The following is a 23,848-nucleotide window of genomic DNA, read 5'->3' on the forward strand; positions in this document are numbered from 1 at the left end:
TCATTTTACAAGACATTTCATACCATTGTGTTTGAAACAGGACAAGTCAGGTTTTTTGTCAATTGTGCAGATCAATGGAAATAAAATGCTCCGATCCAATCATCTGTTATTGATGTGCATGAACATGGGTCCATTCAGCTCAAACATCCCCTTTTTATTTGTGTTCTGCCTCAAGGCTCAATTATGGGATCAGAGATTTAGGCGCCATTTATCCCGGGATCAATTTGTTCTCCAGTGTGCATATGAAGTATGAATGATATCTACTGAGGAGATTTGGTAGTAGGTAAGAAATGATGTGACAGAATGGGAAAAGGTGGCGTTGCGTGAGTGTGCATGTATGTTTGGTTTTTTCTTGAGAAATACTTCAGCTGCTAAGGAAATATAGTGAAAAAATATTATGTATATGATCCGACAGATGGCAGTAGCGCAAACCTTTGGACGCAAGCTGCCGCTTCAAACTAAGGAAGAAGTAATCCGGTTAGCAACCGCAAGAACCAAAATATTAACTCTGGTTTCGTTCTGCTCTTCATTTAAACATTTCGTTACACATTGTCTCATTGTCTTTGATAATACTTGAAGTCTACCGTTAAATACCGATGTGTGTCTATTTTAGCAGCAACAACACCCTGAGAGACACCAGTTAGCCTCAGAGCTAACTGGTCGGAGTTAGCCCGAAGGCTAACTGGCTTTTCCCTTAAAATGAAGTAAGCAAAAAAAGATCCACACGGAGATTTTTGGACAGTTACATTGGACTCTGTGGCCTTCAGCTCTTCTTCCAGAGAATAAAAGTAAGACTATACGGTAAGAGACGAACTGAGACAACACTTACTAGCTATACTGACTGCTAGGCCCTAGAACACGTAAGCGCGTCCGCCATATTTAGAGGGTAAACAGCGGCCAGTTATAATGAAGGAGAGAGGGGGTACTGTGATTTCAGTCCAATTCTACAGTCTACTGGATTCACAGGTTATTCAGAGTGAATATTAAGATATGTTTTCTTTTTTGTAAATAAAAGTAAAAGAAGAAAAATGTCTAAAAAATTTGCAAACACTTGATTCTTTCAATTTGTAAGTAAAAAGCATGTCTTTTTTGTACTGGTTTCTTTACTTGAGGTCCCATTGAAGCCATTATAGCTTAACAACATAAACCCAAAATGGCCTACCAGTAACCTTAACGCTTTGCATTTTACTATCCTTATTTTTCCCTCAGGCAACTTGGCTCTTTCTTATAACAGAATAACTTTTATAAGTTGGAATTTATTTCTAGCTTAAACATTTTTCATTTATTAAATTATTTTTATTAAACGTATGCTGTTTGTTTGTGTCCTTTCAGCTAGAAGTTTTCTGAATAGAAAATGTTTTTGACAGGAGAAATATGACCAGAAACCTCCTGATAGCTGAAGTGTTTCAGGTGTTCTTATTCATTTAGTTAAAAATGTAACTGAAGCAAGTCATATGTGCATTTTATCAAAGTCTTTGACATTAAAGTGTTTCATTTGTTCTGCCTCTAGATCTCCAGAAGCATCATGTCTGTAAATATTGGGGAGGTTGGTGGTGATCAGTTTATTAAACCAGAAAGTAACTCATTTATGATCACAACTTACCAAACGATAGAGAGATGAAAGAGGAACTCAAGGAACCAGATCTACAGCAGATTAAAGAGGAGCCAGAATATCAACCGATCAAAGGAGAACAAGTTGAGTTTGATGAGTGTCAAGATGTGAAACTGGAGGCCAACACCTTTATGGTGGCTACTGCTTATGATAAAATATTCCAGACTAAACCAGAGCTGCAGCAGATGACAGATATTAAAGAGGATCCAGAATCGGCACAGACTAAAGAACTGCAAGAACCAGAACATGGACAGATTAAAGAAGAACCAGAATCTGAACAAATTAAAGAGGAACTGCAGGAACATGAATCTGTGCAGATTAAAAAAGAACAGGAAGAAGTCTACATTAATCAGGATGAAGATCAGCTTGCAGTGAAGCAGGATTCCTCCAGAGAAACTCCTCTCTATGAGGAAACGGACCAAAGTGAATCAGACCCAAACCTAAACCAGATCCACTCTTCAAACTCCCTTGAAGCTGAAAACCAACACCAGGACAGATGCAATGATGGCCACCAGGTACTGGATGGACATCCACAGCTGACAGTCAATCAGAGTGACGATGTTGACCGTTCTAAAGTGAAAAAGCTAAATAAAACCACACATTCTTGCAAAATATGTGGGAATTGTTTCACAAAGAAAAGTACCTTAAAGGTTCACATGAGAATCCACACTGGTGAGAAGCCGCATTTCTGTAAAGTCTGCTGCACGTCTTTCAGATGCACCAGTCATTTGGTTCGTCACATGGGAACCCATACAGGCGAGAGACCGTTCTCATGCATGGCCTGTGGAAAAAGCTACATTGATAGAGGTAGCTTAAACGCACACATGAAAGATCATCTGGAAAAGAAACCATTCACTTGTAGTGTGTGTGATAAATCTTTTGTCAGGATGCAATATCTGACTTGCCACCTCAGAGTCCACACAGAGGAGAAGCCGTTCTCATGTGAATCCTGTGACAAATCCTTCAGACACAGTCGATCTCTGGCTCGTCACGCCACACGCCACATAGATGAGAAGCCGTTCCATTGTCCCACCTGCGGAAAATGCTTCCCTCACTTACGCAGCCTTGCGTCACACAGCAGAGTTCACCTGAGTGACGAGCTATATCCGTGTGACCTGTGTGCTAAATCATTCCTATACAAAAAGGACTTGGAGCGCACAAGTGGCCTCACACAGGAGAGAAACAGTTTGTGTCAAGCGTGTGGTAAATTATTTGGTGACAAGAACACTGGTAGAGCACATGGCAAATCACACGAACAGGAAGCCTGAGAAACAGTTTCCTAGTAATGTTTGTGATGCGTCTTTTACCGCCAGCGTTCAGCTGGACGATCACCTGAGGAGCCACACAGGTGAGCAGGTCTTCAAATGCGTCACCTGTGGAGAGAAGTTCTCCAAACCGTACAGTCTGACGATGCACACCCGGACTCATACAGGAGAAAAGTCGTACTCCTGTGAACTGTGTGGTAAATTATTCACTGCCAGATATAAACTGACTGCACATGAATGTGAAAATAAACCTTAGAAAGATGTTAAAGTTTGTAAAACATCATTTATTTGACCCACAGTGGGAATGTGACCCATAGCTACTATAGTTTACCTACTTTTTTTTAAACAAACATTTAAAAATGTGTTTAAATCAGGGCAATTCAGTTTTTTGTTGCACTTTTAGATTGTCATAGTAAATAATAAATTGCAATAAAATGCTCATTTGCTGTTCATGTTCATGAATATTGACCCATTCAGGTCAAAATAAAACGTCTTGATTTATGGAGTCCCTCAAGGCTCAGTTTTGAGACTCTCTTTGTTTGCCTTGCATATTCAAATCTCAAAATCAGCAAATATCAATTTGTTGCTCAGTATAAATTCTGAATATAAATATTGCATTGCCTTAAAAATGTTAAACAAGTGGATGTTGTTAAAACTTTTAAAATGAAATGACGCTAAAGGGAAATGATCATTTTGATATTAAGTGTTTCAGGCTGTTGATCCTCAGAAAATTAACATTTTCTCATTTTTATCTTGTTTTGCTTGTTTACAGCTCAGGACATTCTGGTAAATTGGATTTTAATCTGAAAGGCTGTTTTTCTTCCTGGTTAAATAAAGGTCCTAACATAAAAACACAGATATTCCTGCATATACTTGTTTTATTTGAGGCCTACTGCTTTGTATTAATCTAACTAAAGGAAGAAAAAAATGGTGAGTTGACCTGAAAATGGCTTAACGGGAAGAAAATTACAAGTCTCTGTTTTAAATCAACTACATTTTTGGTTCAAGTATGTTCTTCATTCAGGGCAGTTAATGGAATAAAACAAAAATACATTTGTGAAAGAATAGAGATTAAATTGCTGGCATCTGTTTTGTTTTTTGAGATACAGAGGAAATAAAAACAGGAAATTATTCTTTAAAAGTTGTTCAAGCATTGACTGATTACTATCTACTCTGTATTGTATACTGTAAATTTAACTGAAATGTAAAAAAATAATAATTGGGACTGGATTGTGAGGAGCTACTATTATTTTTTTAAAGCTTTGTGGGTCATGAAAATGAGAGTGGGTAGGTCTGGATAATTTTAGCCACAGGTAGCATTAATGGCTACATCTTGGCTATCACTTTCAGTGTCAACATGTTAAAATCTCTGTGATGACCTTTCACTTTTAACACTGAATTAGATAAGAGATCTGAGAAGTACTCTAAGAATTGATAGTAAGAGCCAAGTGGACAATTTAGACTTGGACCGTAATTTAAGATCATCGTTCTAAGGTGATTAACATTTATTAGAATCAATTTTAATCACCATAAGTACTATTTATAAGTGATTAGACATTTGAATTAGATTTTGGGTGTAGTTGGACAATTATAGCAGAGCCACGGTTATATAATTCATATTTTTCCTTTACTTTTTGATTTTCTGTATAATTTATGTCTATTGTTTACATTTTAATTTTTTTTAATAGTTGAACCTTATCCACAGGATCCAGTTTACATTTTGTTGCTTGAAACAAGAACATATTTTAGTACATTAAGATAAAAAGTTGGAGGAATATAGAAAGAAATAGAGAAACATTTAATTAAATAAATATACTACAAGGAGATTCAAAAAGTTAAATTAACAAAATTCATGAAAAATGTGACGATCAATGATGGTTTAAAACAAAAAACATTTTGATTCGTACTCCATACCAGTAGGTGCCGGTGATACACAGCTTAAGTTTCTTGGTAACCGTCAAAACAAGAGAAGAAGAAGAATACCGCAGAAGAAGAAGAACGCTGGTTTCGTCCTGCTCTTCTTTTAAAGCGTTCTTCACATCTTGGCTCGTCGTGAGCTCTGGTAATATCGACAGTTTAGCTTTAATAGCGGTTTGTGTCTGTTTTAACAGCCAACACCCAGCGCGAGATCAGTTAGCCTGCTAGCTTTCTGAGAAGCTAACGCCCATGACGAGAAGCAGCCAGTTTCGTGCTGGAGAAACGAACAAAAAAGTTTCACAAAGGAGATTATTGGACATTTGTTGGACGCTGTGTGACTGCTGGCTCTTCTTCTAAGGAATATAACGGGACTAGCTGGTAAGAGAACCGTCTTTTCACAAAATTAGACAACAAGTACTTGCTAGCTGCAGCTTTGACTCCTAGCTTCTGAAACGTGAGTGTGTCCGCCATATTAGGAGGGGAAACAAAGGCGAGCTAACAGTTAAACAGATCGGAGGTGTTGTGATTTTAATCCAAATCACGCAGCGATTTACGGCTCATTAAACCAAATTATGTATCATACGAGATAGGCCTACAGTCTAGTAGCTCTTTAGCGTTTCATGAGTCCAATGTAGGATTATCTGGAGGCGGTCTAAAAAAGTGGATATGTTTTCATTGCTGTAAAACAAGTGAACACACAGGAATATTTACAAAAATAATGGGCGCCTCCGATTTGTAAACACATTTTTATACTGATTTAATTGTCCCATCTAAGTTTTACTCCAGAAACGACTTCTAGCAATATTAATTATTTTATAGTCCTTATTTTTGCCGCAGATTAAATATCTCTTCAAAAAACAAATTATGCACATAAAATTACTGTTTTATATATAAAATTAATAACAAAAACATGTTGTGATACATTAGATAATGAAAGGAAAATAAAATCACCGAGCTAACAAAAGAAAATGGAGATGTGGTGTTGCAGAGAATGAGTATCATTAACTGTGTGTGTGTGTGTAAGTGTGTGATCAGAAATGGTAATATGAACGACATTGAGTATGTAGAGCAATAAAATAAAGTAAAAAGAAAAACGGAACACAAGCAAGCAAACAAACCAACAAGAACAAAACAAAAAAAGCAACAATAAATATATAAATATATACACTGCTCAAAAAAATAAAGGGAACACTTTAACATTTAAGTTATTTATTTTTTTGAGCAGTATATTTATTACTAGCGATAAGAATAACATATCAATAAATTACATGTGTTGAACGTTTAAAATTACTCTTTAAAAGTTCACCAGGTTACACTTTGAGTGTTTCAAACTGCTTTCTTCAATTAACAGAATAGGAAGGAACCGTTCGTGTGTGCATGTCTGTCGGAGACCGAGCACCAAAGACGACTGACCAGCTTCACTTCGTAGAGAGGAGAGTTTTAGTAATGATGTTTTCAGTTCAGTGGAGGAAAGAAAATGCATCCCGACCAGATGGCTTGATGAAATGCATGTCCCCCCTTCCCCCCATGTCTGAAGGATGGAATATTATTATGCACTAAAACCTACTAACACTTGAAATCTGTTTTGTTTTTTTGTTTTTTTTTATAAGGTAGACGGTGCATAAAAATACATTTTGTCAAAATTATTAAATTTGATTTGTTTTGTTCTACATTCAGGTCCCAAACAGCATCATGTCTGTTAATATTTGGGTGGTTGCTGGTGATCAGTTCCTCATTCAACCAGAAAGCAATTCCATTCCTGACCACAACTTACCAAATGATCTAGAGATGAAAGAGGAAACAGATCCACTGCAGATTACAGAGATTAAGGAGGAACCAGAATATCAACCGATCAAAGAAGAACAAGTTGAGCTCAACGTCTCTCATGAAGAGAAATCTGTAGTGAAGCAGGAAGCTGACACCGTCATGGTGGCTGCTGGTTGGGATGAAATATTCCAAAATAAAAATGAACAGATGATGGAGACAAAGGAGGAACCAGAACTTCCACACATTAAAGAGGAACAAGAACCTGTTCAGATTAAACAAGAGGAGGAGGAACTCTACAGTCATCAGAGTGAAGGTCAGCTTTTAGTGAAGGAGGATTCCTCCAGAGAAACTCCTATACATGAGGAAAAATACCACAGTGAATCAGACCCAAACCAAGACCAGATCCACCCTTCAAACTCCTGCAGAGCTGAAAACCAACACCAGCACAGATGCATTGATGCACTAGATAGAGATGAAGAGCTGACAATCAATCAGAGCAGCATTGTTGACCGTTCAAAACTGAAAAAGCTCCAGAAAAACGTGTGTTTTTGTAAAATATGTGGAAAACGTTTCATCAGGAAAACTGCCTTGAAAATTCACATGAGAAACCACACTAATGAGAATCCGCATACTTGTAAAGTGTGCAGTAAGCCGTTCAGCTATAGCAGTGGTTTGGTTCGGCACATGAGAACCCATACAGGTGAGAGACCGTTCTCATGCAAGACCTGTGGTAAAAGCTACATTAACAGATGTAGCTTAAGCTCACACATCAAAACTCACCTTGGAGTGAAGCCATTCCCATGTGGATTGTGTGATAAATCTTTCACCAAGAGGCAAAATCTGATTTATCACATCAGACTCCACACAGGGGAGAAACCATTTCCGTGTTCAACCTGCGGAAAAAGCTACGTAAGCAGAAAAAGCTTAACAAAACACAGCAAAACACACATCACAGTTCATACAGATGAGAAGCTGTTCTCGTGCGGATCGTGCAATAAGACCTTCAGAAACAAACGAGGTCTGGATCGTCACAGCAAACTCCACACAGGCAAGAGGCCGTTCTCATGTTCCACCTGTGGAAAAAGCTACGCCAGTAGAGATGGCTTAAGAGCGCACTTCAAGGTTCACCTGCCTGAAAAGCCATATCCGTGTGATCTGTGTGACAAAGCCTTCACGGTCAAGATCAACTTCGACCGCCACAGGAGGACGCACACAGGCGAGAAGCCGTTTTCGTGTGAAGTTTGTGGTCATTTTTTTATTGATAAGTTAGCTGTGGTTAAACACATGAGAAGTCACACAGGCGAGAAACCGTTTCAGTGTGATCTGTGTCCTAAATCTTTTCATACCAAATTTCATTTAGGCTGCCACAGAAGAACGCACACCGGCGAGAAACCCTATGCGTGCGACCTGTGCGGTAAATTTTTCATAAGCAGAGCCAACGTGGCCCAACACATGAGGACCCACAAAGGCGACAAGCAGTTTACATGCAAAAAGTGTGGCGAATCTTTTAGTGACAGGAGCAGTATGGCCAAACACCTGAGGAGTCACACAGACAAGAAGCAGTTTGCCTGCAATGTTTGTGATGCGTCTTTTACCACCAGCATCCAGCTGGACGATCACCTGAGGAGCCACACAGGTGAGCAGGTCTTCTCATGCGTCACCTGTGGAGAGAAGTTCTCCAAACCGTACAGTCTGACGATGCACATCCGGACTCATACAGGAGAAAAGTCGTACTCCTGTCAAATGTGTGGTAAATTATTCACTGCCAGATATAAACTGACTGCACATGTATGTGAAAATAAACCTTAGAAAGATGTTAAAGTTTGAAAAACATCTTCTGTTTAATCCGCAGAAGGAATGTGACCCATAGCTACTATACTTGACCTACTTCTTTTGTTTTACCTGTAAACCGTTTTATACCAAAGCAACCGGGGCAATTCAGTTTTTTGTTTTACTTCTCGATTTTCATCGTATTAAAATATCCAAATCCATCCATCTGTTGATCACGCCCGTGAATTTTGGCCCATTCAGCTCAAAGCACTGAAGACGAGCTGGACTTTTGTGCTCAAAGTCTATAAATTCATGGAGACCCTGAAGGCTCAATTTTGAGACCACTCTGGTTTGCTGCCAGTTTGTTTCACAGCATTAATGTTCCTTTGTCTGCTTTGCTAATGTTTGCAGATTCATTTGCCTTTAAAGGCAGAGACAGTCATTTCAGCTGTTGCCTTAAAGAAGTTAAAAAGTTTAGGTTCTTGAATCTTTTGAAATTAAACGAAAGCTAATCAGAAATTATTTCTTATTCAAGATTTTTCCACTTCTTCAGGCTGTTTGTCTTACTATTGTGGGAAAGTTGTTTTGTTTTGCTGCTGATTGGCCCGGAAGACGCATGAAAATTAGATTTTTAATCTCAGAGTTTCTCACTTCCTGGCTAAAGTTTCTAAACATTGAAAGAAATCCCTCCATATACTTGAAGTTTTTTTTATGTATTCTGCTTTGTATTAACTCAATTAAAGGAGGAAAAAATTGCCGAATATCTTGTGATTTTTCTTTTTGTTGTTTTTTACAGTTTGGGTTCAAAGTGTCAGATGCTTTTGGATGTTGAAATTAAAATCTTTTCCAATTGGAAATTATCTGATAAACACCTGGAGGAAATGGTAAAATAACAGAATAACAGCTTGTGAAAGGTATTTTTGGTTCGAGCGAGTTCTTCATGCTTCATGGACGTTACTGGAACAGTAACATAAATTCAGAAAAGTACAGATATTAATTTGCTGCCACCTGATCTATTTTTTAGATCGAGAAAAATAATGGAAATGATTTTTTAGAACTTGCTACAACACTGGTGATCTACTATAACGACGTTTTCTCTCAGGTTTGGATTCTTTTAGTAAATTAAACTCAATTAAAAATGGTCAGACAGGACAGGGTTTTAAATAAATACTGTTATTTTCTCCCACTTAATACCATATATCAGCACAAAGTCGAGAATATGAAGACAGGAGTGGGTAGGTTGGCCTGATGAAGAGGATCTGTGGTTTTGTTTTTCAGTGAGCGAAATGCATGGTGCCAAGCTTGTGGTTTTATTAGATGGGAACCTGCAGGGTTCATGTTCAGATTTACTCAAATCTGATTATTACAAGTAAGAAATGAAAACTTACAAAGTTGAAAAAAATAAGGAACAATACAGTGTTGCAAAACGGCAACAAGTTTAAGTCCATATAGAGTAGCAGCTTCATATCATCAACCAGTAAACACTAGAGTTGGGTAGAAACTAGTTACATTTAGTTGAGTAACTTCTTTGAGAAAATTTATTTTTTAAAGTATTGTACTTTTTACTTGAGTGATTTTATTGTGAAATATTTCTACTCTTGAATAAAACTTCTGGATTTTCTACCCGCTGAATGGAGAACAAACTAGATTCACAAACCCACCAGACAGACCTGCAGCTTTGAGTTTGAACTTGAGTGTACATTTTACCAAATACTTTTTACTTTTTCTTGAGTAAAAATATGTTTGAGCCATCAAAAGGAATTTGGTATAATGAGAAAAACAGGGCAAATAATTGTAACCGAGCTTTGTTTAAAACTGGGGGAAAAACAAGCAGGAAATGTGATTTATTTTATTTTATTTTTTCCAAGAGACGGTTAAATAAGAGAAGGGAAATGGTATGCAGCTTCAGGATTACAAGTTACATCTTGAACATGACATTTTGCATAAACTCTCTTCTTCTGGATCACATAGAGAATATAGAGTTTGTGAGTTTTTAATTGTATTTATTTTATTGCTTAGTTTATAAATAATCTGTGTAATGTGTTCAGGATCCCCATCCACACCCAATTCCAGTAGGTGGAGATGATGCTCACCAAATCGTTGCTCACCAACAGTTAAAAAGAAGAAGAAGAGCTCGGTAGGCATAGGCAACCGCCACAACCAAAAGCAGAAGCAGGAATTTTAACGTTGGTTTCGTTCTGCTCTTCGGTTAAACCTGTCTAATCTTCACATTTTGTCTCATTGTGAGCTCCGATAATATTTGCAGTCTCACTTTAATGCCGATGTTTGTCTGTTTTAGCAGGTCAAACACCCTGAGTGAGACCAGTTAGCCTTCGGTCTTCCTGATAAGCTAACTGTCAGGAGTAGCAACCAGTTTCTAGTTGGAGAGAATCGCGAAAAAAAACGTCACACGGATATTATTGGACTCTTATTGGATGCTGTGCGGCTGCCACCTCTTCTTCTAGGGAATAAAATCAATACTAGCCGGTAAGAGAACCATCTTTTGACCAACCAAGGCAACAAATGATTGCTAGCTTCTGCGTTGACTGCTAGGTGCTAAAACACGTCAGCGTGTCCGCCATATTGGGAGAGGAAACAGCGACAAGTTAATCAGTACAGGGAGCGGAAGTGCTGCGGTTTTAAACCCCATTCAAAGCAATTTATGGCTCATATTGAACAAAGTTACGTGTCATAATAGTTAGATTATACAATTTTTAATTTTTGTCAAATGATTAAACGAAAACTTAATTACGTTTATTTGTATAGTACCATCAAGGCAGTTCAGTCCTTTTCATCATAAAAACATCAAACACATAAACATGGATAAATAACTACCCAGTAACACAGCTGATTTCCAATTTGCAAACCCTAAACACATTTTTAAATCTGATTTCATTGCTGGAGGTCTCATTTATTCCATTCTAAAGTTTTACTCCAAAAACACAGATATCTTGCTAGTTATTTTAACTTTCTACATTTAGTCATCTTTATCTTTACCCTATAAATTGACCCCACTTTATAAGAGACATACATTTGTGACTTGTACATTTTTGCTGGGAATATGTTGTTTTTAGTTTGTCAATGTTGTATTTTCATCATTTGAATAACATTAAGTGGTAGTCAGACTCTTTAACTGTCTAGAATGTAATGGAAAATAGGTTTATGTGATTCTGATATTCATCTTGATCAGTTATCTGTGTTGCTCTAAGAGAAAAGTCCTTTAAGTCCCAGACCTCAGTCCAGTAACATAAACTATGTAAACGTATTGTAATGTATAAGATATGGAGCAAATAATGAGTTTTGCTCCCAATACTGACCCCTGGTGGACACAGCAAATAATTTTCTAACTTTAAGTTGCCTCCTCCAGAAATAACTTCTTAACCATTTCATTTCCATTATTCCAGTTTATGAGCTACAACATTTAATTTCCCTTTGAGATCAATAAAGTATTTTTGAATTTAATTTTAATTGAGCAATTAGTATTTTCTGGTAAATTGCATTAAAATATTGTTTCATAGCAACATATTCACATCGATGCCAAACAGTTTTATCCACAGTATAAAAGACTAGGATACAAAAGGAAAGGCGTTCCCAGAAAAATACATATAAACGTGACTCTCCAAGCAGTCAAAATTAATCAAAATTAGCATTAATGTTTGGCTTATGAAATTACTAATGTTATGATTAATAATTTGTTATTAATTAACTTTTTAATAAATTGAGTTTCTTTAGTTGAATAAGGGCATCATTCCACTCACCCAGGAAGTGAAACTTGTCAGTTTCTCATGAAGGAATAAAGTTATGCTACGACATTAAACTTGGTGGCATTATTGATTTTAAAGAACAATATGCGTTACATGCAGGTTCTTTTATAAATAAGGTAACATTACTAATATCTTTAAGTTACCTTGTCAGTCATGTTTCAGGCTGTTTCTCATCCACAGGCCTGAGTGATGTTGATGTCAGGGAGTCAAATTTTAACTGCCTGACGGAGCGCTAAGTTGGCAAGCTAGCATCAGTGTTAGCATAGCACTTCTGGCAGCAGAACTGCCATCAGGCTCTTATTGTGAAAGAGTGACAGATTGTTTTCCGTCACAAAAAAACAGAAAACAATCTAAAAACCCACATCTTAATAAATTAAACAAATATGTGATGCTTCCAAAAATGTGCAAAATATTCAGATGATAAAATGTGCTTCTGCTGAATGTTTGAATTTTAACATGCTTGTGGGAGGATTTCATGGAGAAACCAAAGTTTTTGATCTTTTCATTGCTTTTTTTCCATACAGATGATTTAAAACAAAAATCCCCAAATTTCTCAAAATCCACTGATTTGCACTAGAATTAGTAAAATATGACCAAATGTGTTTCTCCTTCATGCTGGCTTTTCCATAATGTTCTACTGAAGTCAAAGTGGAGAAGAAAACATTAGGGAGTAGAAGACGGGAGGAACATGACTATGTTGTATAAACCTGAACTGGAACCTCCTAATACTTGGAACATTTTCAGGTGTTTTTATGCATTTTTTTAAAAAAATGTACCCAAAGCAATTCATACAAACACATTTTGTCAAAACCTTTAATACTAAAGTGTTTCGTTTGTTGTTCCTTCAGGTCCCAAACAGCATCATGTCTGTTAACGTTTGGGTGGTTGCTGGTGATCGGTTACTCATTCAACGAGAAAGCAGCTCAGTTTGCGACCGCAACTTACCGACCAATCTAGAGATGAAAGAGGGACACAGAGAACCAGATCTCAACCAGATGAAGGAGGCACCAGAATGTCAACCGATCAAAGAAGAACAAGTTGAGCTCGACATCTTTCATGACGAGAAGTCTGTAGTGAAGCCGGATGCCGACACCTTTAGGGCGTCTGCTGGTTCTGATGAAATATTCCAGCGTAAACCTGAACTGCAGCAGGTCACGGGGATGAAGGAGGAACCAGAACCTGAACAGATAAAAGAAGAACTGGAGGACCTGGAAACTGTACAAATTAAACAAGAAGAGGAGGAACTCTACAGTGATCAGGATGAAGATCAACTTGTAGCAAAGCAGGATTCCTTCAGAGAAACTCCTGTTCATGAGGAAAAATACCGCAGTGAACCAGATCCAAACCAGGACCAGATCCTCCCTTCCAACTCCCCAGAAGCTGAAAACCAACCAAAGGATGGATGCAATGAGAAAGACCTGGTATTAGATGTAGATGAAGAGCTGACAAAGAATCAGAATGACAGTGTTGAACACGCTAAAGTGAAAAAGCTAAAGAAAAACATGCGTTCCTGTAAAATATGTGGAAAACATTTAATCAGGAAAACGCTCCTGAAAATTCACATGAGGATCCACACTGGTGAGAAACCGCATACCTGTCAAGTCTGCAGTAAGTCGTTCAGCTTTAGCAGTCATTTGGTTCGTCACATGAGAAATCACACTGGTGAAAGACCATTCTCGTGTCAGACTTGTGGGAAAAGCTACATCAACAGAAGTAGCTTAAACGCACACATCAAAGACCATCTGGGAGAGAATTCATTCCCATGTGAATTGTGTGATAAATCTTTCACCAAGAGTCAAAATCTGGTTTGTCACATGAGACTCCACACAGGCGAGAAACCATTCTCGTGTCCAATCTGCGGAAAAAGCTACGTAAGCAAAAGCAGCCTGAAAAAACACAGCATAACACACAGCATAGTCGACACAGGCGAGAAGCTGTTCTCATGTGGCTTGTGTGAGAAGTCCTTCAAAAACAAACGAGGTCTGGTTCGTCACGTCAAACTCCACTCAAACAAGAGGCCGTTTTCATGTCCAACCTGTGGGAAAAGCTACACAAGTAAAGGCGCTTTAAAAGAACACTCTAGAGTTCACCTCCCTGAAAAGCCGTATCCGTGTGACCTCTGTGATAAAACTTTTGCAGCCAAGATTAACTTTGACCGCCACAGGAGGACTCACACAGGCGAGAAGCCGTTTTCGTGTGAAGTTTGTGGGGATTTTTTTATTGACAAGTTGGCTGTGGTTAAACATATGAGAAGTCACACAGGCGAGAAACCGTTTCCATGTGAAATGTGTCCTAAATTCTTTCATACAAAATTTAATTTAGCGTGTCACATGAGGACTCACACTGGTGAGAAACCATATCCTTGTGACCTTTGTGATAAATCTTTCATATCCAGAGGTAACTTGGACCGTCACCGGAGGAGTCACACAGGCGAGAAACCGTTTTCATGTGAAGAATGTGGTAAATTATTTACCAACAAGATGTCTATGGTTAAACACGTCAAAAATCACACAGACAAGAAGCTCAAGAAGAGGTTTTCTTGTAATCTATGTGAATCGTCTTTTAGTGACAACATTCAGCTGGACGATCACCTGAGGTACCACACAGGTGAGGACGTCTTCTCTGTGGAAAGAAAGTCTCCAAACTGTCCAGTTTAACAGCCGGACTCATTCAAGCACTAATATATCTGCTCTGTAAATGATTCACTTCCAGTTATAATCTGACTGGATATGTATGTAAACAAGCCTTAAAAGAAATTTGTAGAATATCTTTTGACAAGCAGAGGGAATGTGACCCAGGGCTATTATTACTACTTATGTATTATTGTTTTCCTGACTTTATTTTTATGATTTTATCTGTAAAATGCATTTCATGCTAATTGAATTATGCAGGGAAAATCGGTATACTTCTGTTGTAGAAAACCAGCAGCTGTCTTAACTGTAAGCTAATTATAATATAGAACGCTATTTAAAACGTTTATCTTTTATCAGCCCTGATTATTTTTGTCTTTTGTTTTATATCAAACCTGATTGCAAATAGTTTCTAGTTGTTCAAGAAGCCTCTTTTATTCTGTACATTTGCTGGAACCCTTAACTTGAATTATTATTTTTGCTGTTTCATGATTGTTTTTCTGCATAATAAATGTGTATGTAAAACAAAAATAAACTTTTTTGATAAAACTGTTTAATGTCAAAGTGAATATTGATTTCTGCAAAAAATAATTACAATTCAATAATAGTTAATAAAAAATAATTGATTGCATAAATATTCATTCCCTTTGGTGTTTCTAGTTTGTGGATCTTGGATCACTTGAGTACATCGAGTCTAAAATAACGACTCGTCTGTCTGGAAGGTCCATTCACTGGTTCAACAGTATTCCTGGCTACTGCATGAAGATTAAAGAACGACCAATCAGAGAGAAGCTTATTGAGAAGCTTCAACCGTTTTGTTAGAAGAACGAGGAAATGCAGCGTCCAGAAGTCTAAACCTTTCCACACAGACTTTCTGAATCCAAACAAATGTGCATCTACAAATCGAGTCAAATGGAGTGAATATTTATTCAACCAGTTATTTTATGCTGCATATTTGTATTTGTCATTATTTTTGTAGAAATCTGTCTCCACTTTGACGTCAAAGGCTTTTCTGTTGTAAATTTCTGTTAAAAAGGCTCCATTTTGTTGCTTAAGATTGATTTGTAAAAACTATAAAAAGGGTAAAACACCCAAAGGGGTGAATACTTTTATACATGCTTTATATGCTTCTGCATAAAACATGAAAATGATTTACAAGATTTCAGATAAAACACACGACTAATCTAACAGCCACAGAGGGAAAGAAGAAACAATAACGCAAACCCGGACTTTGTTGTTTTTGAGGTTTTTGAACTTGTTCGGTCTTCTTGTGTGTCTTTATATTAAAACATTTGCCAGAGGTCAAAGGTCAACCACCCCATCACATTTACAAAATCAAATGAAATATGGTGTTAATCAACTCTGCTATGTTTGTGTAGCAAAAAAATGTGCTTGTACTGCTCTCATTTTAAAGATATTAAATGTTTCCACAGGTCAAAGGTCAACCAACCTCACATTTACGAAGTCAAGTCAATTTGGTGTCAATCAACTGTGCTACAAATATTTTAGGAGCATAGCATGACTAATATATCTAAATTTTGTAAATAAGACTTAATTCTTACAAGATACCAACAACACAGATTTTTAAAAGTATTTACAAACCTTTTGGATGTCTTGTTTATTCCCCCATCAGTTGTACTACACACTAGAGTCCAACAGGTGGCGGTATTGCGTCCATCTGCAGGCTGGATGCCAAGAAGAAGAGAACGAAGGAAAAACGATCAATTAAAAAGTTTGTGCTTTTTTGCTTTTTATTGAGTTTGTCCTGATATTTTATCTCATTAAAAGCAATCACAACTGTTTCAGTCGACTGTTAACAGCGCTTTATCTCCGTTTAAAGAGCAACAACAGCCGCAGGGAGAATGGTTAGCATCCGAGCTAAGTGAGAAGCTAACCCCAGGACACAAGAAGCAAATGGTTCCACTTTAGAGAAAAGGATAAAGGTGAGTTCACACCGACAACACTGAACGTTCATTGGGAACTGGGTTGCATTTTCTGTCACCAAAGAGTACAAGACAACCGAGTAATAGAACCATTTTTAACGAACTGTGTCAGCATTATAAGCTAACTGTATGCCTTAGATGCGCCGACACGTCAGCGCGTCCGCCATATTGGGAGAGGAAACATCGGTCACCTAAGCTTTAAAATGAGTAACTGAACAGATGTTTTAGCCGGTAAAGCGCTTAAATGAGATCAGGCTGGAGTTCAACACATCTTCCACATCAAAATGAGTTAGTTGAGGTGGTTATGCATCCACATAAATACAGATTGTGAAAGAACGGCAGTGTTGGTTCAATGTAAATAAGTTCACTGTAATTTTTCACTGTGGTTCTCAATGAACAATTCAAATATTTGACCATAATGTATTATTCCAACTGGAAAGCTGGTTTTGGCTCTCTTGAACAATACCTTACTGGTTTGGGAAATAGATTTTTTGTATCGGTAAGTAATTAGCTCCACCCCTTCTCTTTAATATCTACATGCTCTCAATAGCTCAGGTTATAACAAGTAAAGAGATTAGCTACCATAGCTATGCAGATGATTAGTTATGGTTGCTAATCTAGTAATGGGATCATCAGCATACCTGATGGTATCTTAATGACTCTGATGGGTTCGGAGTCATAACAGCGACTCGGAACCATCCAACCTCTGAACATATGATTAGAAAAAATTAATGCATCTATGTGCCAGAATTTTCTCCAATTGAACAGAAAAAAGTTATTATCTTTGGACTTAGAGTCAGCTAGAAACTAGCAGTCAGGTTAGAAATTTGGGTGTAGTGATGAACTCTGACCTGCACCTTCAGAGCCACATAAAGACAATTCTAAACTCCCTGTAGAATAGAGCTACAGTGAGCTCTATTATCTGAGCTCCCTGTAGCTCAGAGAATAAACTTTAAAATACTGTTGTTGGTCTATAAATTGCTGAACACCACAATACATTAAAGATCTGCTGCTATTGTGTCAACTATCCAGAACCAGACAAACAAATGTAAAGAAAACTGCTGAAACAACCAAATTCCTTTAAATCAAGGCCTTTGGATCCTCTCCCCAGTGACCTTTGCCCCTACAGATTACTTTGACAACATCCTGTTTATATGTTGAAAATCTGATGGTAAAAATGTATTTTTTCTTGTTCTTCTTTCTGTCAGGGCGTCATCTTCATCATGTCAGCGTTTACCTGGGAGGTTGTTGATGATCACTTTCTCATTAACAAGGAAGGAAACTTCAACCCTGACAAGAAGAAACCAAATGACCCAGAGAGGAAAGAACGAGAACGACCAGAACCAAAGCTGATGACGGAGATCAAAGAGGAAGAACACCAACAGGTAGAACTGTTTGATGATGCAGAGCAGGTTGTTGTGAAACAGGAGACTGACTCCTTCACGGTGAATCCTCCTCTGGAGAATACAGAACCAGATGAGGAACATCAGCCAGTCAAGGAAGAGCAGGTTGAACTGAGCATCTCTAACAAGGTGGTGAAGCAGGAGGCCGAAACCTTTACGGTTCCTCCTACTGAGGTTCTCCTCCACGGAGAACCAGAACTTAAGATGATCCAGGCGAAGGAGGAACTGGGATCTGAAGAGGTTAAAGAGGAACAGGAGGATCTTTCCAGTAATCCTGATGAAGACCAGAACCAAATCCTCTCTACAAACTCAACTGATGACGACAATCAGCAAGAAAGTGACCACAGTGAGACGCTGCATATTTGCAAAGTGTGTAAGAAATCCTTTGAAAGTAGCATTCATTTGGCCGATCACACAAGAAGTCACTCTGGTGAAAAACCCTTCCAGTGTCTGTCCTGTGGAAAAGCTTTCACCAAACAAAACAACTTGGCCGTCCACATTAGAACCCACACAGGCGAGAAGCCGTTCTCCTGCCCCACTTGTGGAAAAGGTTTTACCCAGAAAGGTAACTTGAGCGTTCACATGGCAACGCACACGGGCGAGAAGCCGTTCTCCTGCTCGACTTGTGGAAAAGGTTTCACTCAGAAAAGTAACCTCCACATTCACATGAGAACCCACTCGGGCGAGAAGATGTTCCCATGCGAGCTGTGCAGCAAATCCTTCAGCTTCGGTTGCCAGTTGGCTACTCATATGAGAATGCATACAGGCGAGAAACCGTTCCTCTGTGTGGCGTGTGGAAAACGCTTCTCACAGCAAAACTACTTGACTGTCCACATGAAAATCCACACGGGTGAGAGGCCTTTCTCCTGTCCCACTTGTGGAAAGAGTTTTATCAAGGAGTGGAACTTGACTGTTCACATACGATGCCACACAGGTGAGAAGCCATATCCTTGTGAAGTTTGTGGTAAATCCTTCATCAATAAAAGTCATCTGACCAACCACATGAGGACTCATACATGTGAGAAGCCATTCTCCTGCCTGACTTGTGGAAAGAGTTTCACCAAACAGGGTAACCTGACCGATCACATAAGAAGCCACACAGGCGAGAAGCCATATCCGTGCAAAGTGTGCAGCAAGTCGTTTGTCAACAAAAGCCATTTGACCAACCACTTGAGGACTCACACCGGGGAGAAGCCGTACGACTGCAAGCTGTGTGGCAAATCTTTCACAGACTGCAGCAGCATAGCTCAGCACATGAAAACACACACAGGGGAGAAGCCATATCCTTGTGATGTTTGTGGTAAATCCTTCCGCAACAGCAATCACCTGGCTTGTCACGTGAGAACCCACACAGGAGAGAAGCCTTTTTCATGTCCGATCTGCAGAAAAAGTTTTACCCAGAAAGGGAACTTGAGTATTCATGTGAAAACTCACACAGGCGAGAACACACAAGCGTGAGAAGGAGCATTCTGCGATTTAAATCCTTCTGTTCAACATGTGTATATAGTACAACTATTGTTATCTTAGCCTTCTGAGAAAAATACTTAAGTCTAAAGCTGTTTTCATACCTGATGGTCCGGTAGACTCGGTTCTGTTCAAGTAGGGATGTCTGGAAACCAAGTTGGTTTTTCTCAAGAGCCATGAAAATTCAACTTGTTCTTTTTTAAAATATCACCAGCTCACTTCTCTGCATCAGACTTTCACTGATTTATTTATTGTCATAAGATGCTTGTTGTAACCGACAATATCAGAAAACTTAATAAGCACTTAGAAAAACTGGTTTTTCAAAATAAGAGCATCAACATAAATCACACTGTTTGAATAACTAGGGAATTTTATGAGATGTTTCTAAATATTTCCACCTTACCATTACAGTAAAAAACTAAACCTGTTTTGGTTACTGAAATACTTTGAACCTGACATAAGCAGTTAAAAACAAATAATAAAGAAATAGAATTAAAATTCATATTATTATTAAACTGGTCCTGAGACAGAGGATGGCATCCTTCATCTTTTATTATTATTATTTGTATATATTTATGTTGTCACTTTTTCAACTATGTGCTGTAAACAAATTAATAAAATTCTCCTGAAATGTATTGTTGAATTTAGTGATTTATTGAATCTTAATTTGAACCAGTTTTTTTTCCTGCTCCTCGTCTTATTTTTCTGACTTTTCTGGAAAACCTTTAACAGAAACAAACCCAAATGTTTAGATATCTTTTAAATATATACTAATTAAATACTTAAAGTTTTTAACAATTTAGATTTGATTTATTTCTAGCATTTCAGAAAGTCGTCCATAAACATACCAATTCAATAAAATTTAAAAAAGTATATTTGTTTCACTTACCCCAGAACAAATCACACCCACCTGATTGGTTTCAAGCATTTATTTCTGTTAATTATGATAATTTTCTTCTTCCAGAGGCAGAAGATACATTTTAGATCTGATTTAAAATATTGAAGCAGATCAATTAAATGCACATTGTGAGGGAAAAGTACAGATACTGTGACCTGGGTGAATAAATGTATACCTAAACAAACATCGTGTTAAATTTCCTCTGATGCTTTAACATTTTGACTAAATCAACCAAACGTTGCTCCGTCTGGATTCCACCACTAGATGGCGACACATCGTTCCTAAGCTGAACCCGGATATAATCATGTCGGGGTTTCAACCCGGAAGGAAAATATTCAGTTAAGAAAATCCAACATTTATAGGGATATTATTATTCAATCAAACTGCTGATTCAAATAAACAATAAAAAATCAGAACAGCAGCTTCTCACTCTGCTTCAGATGAATTTAATCATCAGTTGCTACAGAATTATCTGTTTTTAATTAGCTTATAAATATCATCAGATCGATCCTGAGATGTTGGACACATTTATGTTTCCAGAAACTGAAAACTGAGCTGAGGATGAAGCAGAACTAAAACACTGAGAACAAAATGTGACATATCGGTTTCTAACCAAGAAGAAATCTTGGAATACATAGAGAAACGTTACATTAATGCAGAAATTAATAAAGCAGACGCCAGTAGAAAAAAAGTCCCTTTTTTGATGTAGAAGCACGAGCAGCTTTCAAAAGACTAATGGACATCTAGCAGCTGCTAGCCTGTTATCCTGTGAACAAAACAGAGGCGATCAGTTAATTACTGACTAAATATTCAGCCTAAATGTCTGATAATAAATAGATGCACGAAATAAAATCACGTTTTCAGCTCCAGACTGATATTACTGCAACAGCTCGACCCGTTTTAGGAGCTTTAGGAGAAAATTCACATGGGGAGATGCTACGGATCATTGAATCAATTAGAGGATTTTGTTTCATCAAAAAGTAGAATCACATATTTTACAGTTCACTGAAACCGACGCAGCTGTTTAAACACTGACCTCCTGAGATCCATGAAGTTTACAGATTAACCACATGGTGATGAAGAGGAGGAGCAGGAGGAAGCAGGACACGGAAATGTGAAAACCAACGTTTCTCTCTGGGTGTAAGAGGAGGCAGAGTTTTATTCTCCAACAGCAGGATTCCACTTTTTACTCTTTAAAGGGGCAGTGTCGTGTAAAATCAACTTTTTTATCAGCTTTCTATCATGTTGTAATGTTATTCTCTCATCAAAAACATACCTGGAGTGCTGCTTTGATCGCCATGGCAACCATTCAGCCTGGGTGGACCTAGCTCCTAGTTTAATCAGTTCTCATCTAAAAACATCAGATCTTCATATGGACCTCTTCCATAACAGCAGAGATGCTCAAATACTGTTTATGTTTTAATTGGTGTTTGATTGATCAGGTCTGATCCTGTTAGCTGCTCGGTTCCAGTGAATCGTGTGAATGGACTGATACTCGCTGATGGGTTCGGGTCGAGGGCAGTCTGGAGCAGAAACACCAGAAACAGATTCAGGTCAGCATGTTCTGACCCGTCCAGCAGCAGAAACGTTCAGATCCACAATGTTTGTACCGGTTCTGTTGAAGAGGATTTGGAAACCTGGACCTTTGACCTTTAGCTCCTCGCTGCCTGTGAGGTTCCATAGAACCAGGAGGACGGTCTCTGGTCTGGCCGAGTTGATGAGGCACACGGAGCATTTAGAGGAGAAGATGGAGGAGAAGTCCCAGGGAGCCAGCTCTGAGCCGTTTGGACCTCGGTACCAGAGGTTTCCCATTCGCTGGCGGCCGTCACAAACGCCTGCAATGACTTCAGCCTCCGAGGAAGAGGAGCTGAAGCAGCTGAAGTCTGCCTGAAGAAACCAGGTCAACATGCAGCAGGAAGTTAAAGACGAACAGAAGTAAAACACTGGGAGTGATTGGCAGCACTAAGCCCCGCCTCCTGCCTCTGATTGGTTGTTTCCAGTTAGAGCTGGGAGGAAGCAGAGGAGCTCCTCCCAGTTTATCTCTCACACCAAATTGTCACAACATGGTGACAGTTTCTACAAACATATACAGCATTTTTTAATAACAGTTAAATACGTTTCTGGAAGTACAATTTTACAGCTAATGTCAAATTTATTTATGCATCACATTTCCAACACAAAGTGAATCACAAGTTAAATGCAAACCAGGAAAAGTAAAAATACATAACAATACAAATACAGTCAAATATTAAAAAGTGTCTAAAAACACAATTAAAAACAGTGGAGCAGCGTTATAGGTGGGTACTCAGTTCCTCTGGGTTTTCTGCCAGAACCAGAACCAGAACCGGAGCAACTGCAAGAACTGAAGCAAACAGGAGCTGCATGTTTGGTGAGCCTAGAAAATGTTTAAAAATGTCTGAAATCAAACTCTGGTTAAAAGAAATCAATCTGCAGGTTTTCTGTTTCCAACTGGTGGTGATGCGTCTCATTTCCCTCAAACCTTCACAGGATGACGAACATTTAAACTATCAGACACAAAAACACCTAATATACACAACCTGAAATTAAAATATTGGCCTCTTAACTCATTCATTGTTTTCTTTATTCGTCTGAAGGAGATGTTTGGAAAAAGTGACACAACAAAACCATCAACAGATTCACTGAGTTATTTACAGATTATGAGTCACATGATCAACCAGACTCATCATCCGTTTGTGTGCAGCTGGAACAGCAGCTGGAACCACCAGTGACAGACATTACATTTCATCATTAAAATCATTAAAACATCAGATTCGTTGGTCAGTTTTCTGCTTATTAAACTGACCTCTAGCATCAAACAGGTGAAAGTTGAGACCATCTGTGTTGAGCTGCAGAATCAAATCTTCACACTTAAAGTTCGTTAATAAATGAAGCTTCTCTTCCCAGTTGGGAAACGACGATGTTACAAGATCTGCTGACCAGAACCAGTCAGTTGGACTCGGTGCTTTTGTTCTCGTCTCATAAAGGTTTAATAAACTTCTTACCTTTTTATTTTTGCTTGACCGCAGCTCTGGACTGCAGGAATGTGCAGGAGGTGAAATGCTGAGCAGCTTTGTGAAACTAACGGACATTACGGAGCAAAATCCGCTCCACCCAAATTCCATCACAATCCAGAAACAGGAAACATCCATTACTGAGAAATTCAGGACGAACCGAGAAGCTGCTGCAGCTTTTCTGCTCAGAAAGTAACAGGAATGTGATGACTTTTAATTTATTTTCTTCTCTAGAGTTTCATCAACAATATATTTGGACGTTTAGTTGACAAATTCTTGTTTTCCTTTATTTTATATGTACTTTTAATGAACAAAAATACATTTTGTTCATGAAGGTTTTAAAATGAGGATTTCTACCCTCATGGCAAAACGTTTGTACACCA

General features: G+C 38.2%; 2 protein-coding genes and 2 pseudogenes across 8 annotated transcripts; all 4 read left to right on the plus strand.

Moving 5' to 3' along the window:
* Positions 1–192: 192 nt before the first annotated feature.
* LOC103463166 (uncharacterized) lies at positions 193–3,733 on the plus strand (annotated as a pseudogene). The gene is made up of 2 exons (XR_014087171.1): positions 193–801; positions 1,511–3,733. The product of XR_014087171.1 is annotated as an uncharacterized LOC103463166 (transcript).
* A 1,074-nt stretch (positions 3,734–4,807) lies between these two features.
* On the plus strand, positions 4,808–9,092 carry LOC103463167 (uncharacterized; annotated as a pseudogene). Its single transcript, XR_014087178.1, has 2 exons — positions 4,808–5,172; positions 6,472–9,092. The product of XR_014087178.1 is annotated as an uncharacterized LOC103463167 (transcript).
* A 1,285-nt stretch (positions 9,093–10,377) lies between these two features.
* Positions 10,378–15,277, plus strand: LOC103463241 (uncharacterized). 4 transcript variants are annotated; one of them, XM_081605934.1, is made up of 3 exons: positions 10,378–10,517; positions 10,634–10,818; positions 12,944–15,277. In XM_081605934.1, exon 3 carries the CDS (start codon positions 12,959–12,961, stop codon positions 14,750–14,752), a length of 1,794 nt encoding a protein of 597 aa, XP_081462060.1. In that variant the 5' UTR covers positions 10,378–10,517; positions 10,634–10,818; positions 12,944–12,958; the 3' UTR covers positions 14,753–15,277. The 4 variants fall into 4 exon arrangements, with proteins under 4 accessions (XP_081462060.1, XP_081462062.1, XP_081462061.1 ...); XM_081605936.1 differs by having other exon boundaries at positions 10,404–10,468; XM_081605935.1 differs by adding an exon at positions 12,739–12,839 and having other exon boundaries at positions 10,475–10,818.
* A 1,043-nt stretch (positions 15,278–16,320) lies between these two features.
* On the plus strand, positions 16,321–20,170 carry LOC103463168 (uncharacterized). Of its 2 annotated transcripts, XM_008406376.3 has the most exons (3): positions 16,321–16,457; positions 16,566–16,668; positions 17,877–20,170. In XM_008406376.3, exon 3 carries the CDS (start codon positions 17,892–17,894, stop codon positions 19,527–19,529), a length of 1,638 nt encoding a protein of 545 aa, XP_008404598.1. In that variant the 5' UTR covers positions 16,321–16,457; positions 16,566–16,668; positions 17,877–17,891; the 3' UTR covers positions 19,530–20,170. The 2 variants fall into 2 exon arrangements, with proteins under 2 accessions (XP_008404598.1, XP_017159824.1); XM_017304335.2 differs by having other exon boundaries at positions 16,321–16,668.
* Positions 20,171–23,848: the final 3,678 nt, after the last annotated feature.

Source organism: Poecilia reticulata, chromosome 4 (genome assembly GCF_904066995.2).
Source record: "Poecilia reticulata chromosome 4, P_reticulata-male-v2, whole genome shotgun sequence".
Lineage (NCBI taxonomy): Eukaryota > Metazoa > Chordata > Actinopteri > Cyprinodontiformes > Poeciliidae > Poecilia > Poecilia reticulata.